This window comes from Sus scrofa, unplaced genomic scaffold (assembly GCF_000003025.6).
Source record: "Sus scrofa isolate TJ Tabasco breed Duroc unplaced genomic scaffold, Sscrofa11.1 Contig1644, whole genome shotgun sequence".
Taxonomy (NCBI): domain Eukaryota; kingdom Metazoa; phylum Chordata; class Mammalia; order Artiodactyla; family Suidae; genus Sus; species Sus scrofa.
In genome coordinates, this window is record NW_018084925.1 from 143,927 (window position 1) to 145,829 (window position 1,903).

Here is a 1,903-nt window from a genome sequence, read left to right on the forward strand (position 1 = left end):
GGTGCCTTAGACAGATTAGAAAGAAGTAAATTATTAGAAACAAAGGAAAGACCCTTAATGAAATATGAGGGAGGTAAACTCAGGGTTAGGTGTGTGCCTCAGAAGGTTTACTTTATTTCTCTAGACTGTTTCCTCATCAGATGTAAATGACTAGACTATCATTCTGAAGTAAGATGATCAGAATATCGACTTTGACTTTTTAGGTGTACAAGCCAACCAGCTGGAAGTACCCAATTTTTCCATTTTTAACTATTCTGCTGATTCATTTGTTTTGAGTTATACATAAATGTTGGTGGTCTTTGTTATATGTTTCTTTTAGGTAATTTAATGGTCTCTTGGGAATTTGGCCTTCTAGAGTAACTCCATGGAGGAGATAAGCAATGTAACTGAATTTGTTTTCTGGGGTCTTTCTCAGAACCTCAAGGTTGAGAAAGTGTGTTTAGTGGTGTTTTCTTTCTTCTACTCTGTCATTCTTCTGGGAAACCTGCTCATCATGCTCACAGTTTATGTGGGCAACCTTTCCAAGTCCCCAATGTATTTCTTTCTCAGCTACCTGTCTTTTGTGGACATCTGTTACTCTTCAGCCATAGCTCCTAGGATGATGGTTGACTTATTGGCCAAGACCAAAACAATCTCCTATGTGGGGTGCATGTTGCAGCTCTTTGTGGCACACTTCTTGGGTTGCACTGAGATCTTCATCCTCACTGTAATGGCCTATGATCGTTACGTGGCTATCTGTAAACCCCTACACTATATGACCATCATGGACCGGGAGAGATGCAATAAAATGTTGCTGGGGACCTGGCTAGGTGGGTTCTTGCACTCCATCGTCCAAGTGGCTCTAGTAGTCCAGCTGCCCTTCTGTGGGCCCAATGAGATCGATCACTACTTCTGTGATATTCACCCTCTGCTGAAACTTGCCTGCACAGACACATATGTCGTTGGTGTTGTTGTGATAGCCAACAGTGGTATCATCACTCTGGTGAGCTTTGTTATCTTGCTCTTCTCCTACATCCTCATCCTGGTGTTCCTGAGAAAGCAGTCAGCAGAAGGCAGGCGCAAAGCTCTCTCCACCTGTGGCTCCCACATTGCTGTGGTCATCATCTTTTTTGGTCCCTGTACATTCATGTATATGCGTCCTGAAACTACCTTTTCAGAGGATAAGATGGTGGCTGTGTTTTATACCATCATCACCCCTATGTTAAACCCCCTGATTTATACACTGAGAAATGCACAAGTAAAAAATGCAATGAAGAAACTGTGGGGCAGGTGGGTTTTCTGGGGAGCAAAAGGTAAATAGTTGGAAGTAACAATACAAGGTGGATGATCTTCGATGGTCTCATCTGCACAGGGAAGACAATAATAACCTCACGGGGATTTTTTTTTGGGGGGGGGAGGAGCAACTAAGAGAATTAAATGTTCTATACAAGTAAGGTATTTTTAAATCACTATTATTTCATTTGTTTGAGAAGTCCATAAGCATGATGTTCTAAAATATCTAAGACAAAGAAATCTTATTAAACTCAGAAGCTCAGCATGATCATACTCAGCACCAAGATTTTCTCCTTCCCATTTCCCCCGTTTGTCAATGTCTTTAAAGAATTGAGAGTCCTCTGTGAAGCAAGGCTGTTTTCTAGTATTTAAAACTGTGCTTGTTACATATTGCACACTCAAAGGTATATGCTGAATGAATGAAAGGTTGCATGGAAACTGACAGATCTGAGATGTTCTGACACAAATCCTCTAAAACGGTGAAAACTAAGTTTCCTGAGGTTGGGATGGGGGAGGGGGTATGTGCAGAATGCCAGCGAGATAAAGAACAGACTTGGAAAACAAAAGGTCTGTCCTTGTCCTCTGGTTTGGAGAAAAAGCTTTTTTCTTTCTCTAGCTCACTTTCTTCATG

At 41.4% G+C, this 1,903-nt stretch overlaps 1 protein-coding gene across 1 annotated transcript; it reads left to right on the top strand.

Moving 5' to 3' along the window:
• Positions 1 to 261: 261 nt before the first annotated feature.
• On the top strand, positions 262 to 1,521 carry LOC110258241 (olfactory receptor 4S2-like). The gene has a single exon (XM_021081430.1). The coding sequence runs from the start codon at positions 365 to 367 to the stop codon at positions 1,298 to 1,300; it is 936 nt and encodes a 311-aa protein (XP_020937089.1). The 5' UTR covers positions 262 to 364; the 3' UTR covers positions 1,301 to 1,521.
• Positions 1,522 to 1,903: the final 382 nt, after the last annotated feature.

Excerpts from the sequence above, each read along its gene's own strand:
- LOC110258241 (XM_021081430.1), top strand. The coding sequence starts at position 365 with ATGGAGGAGATAAGCAATGTAACTGAATTTGTTTTCTGGGGTCTTTCT.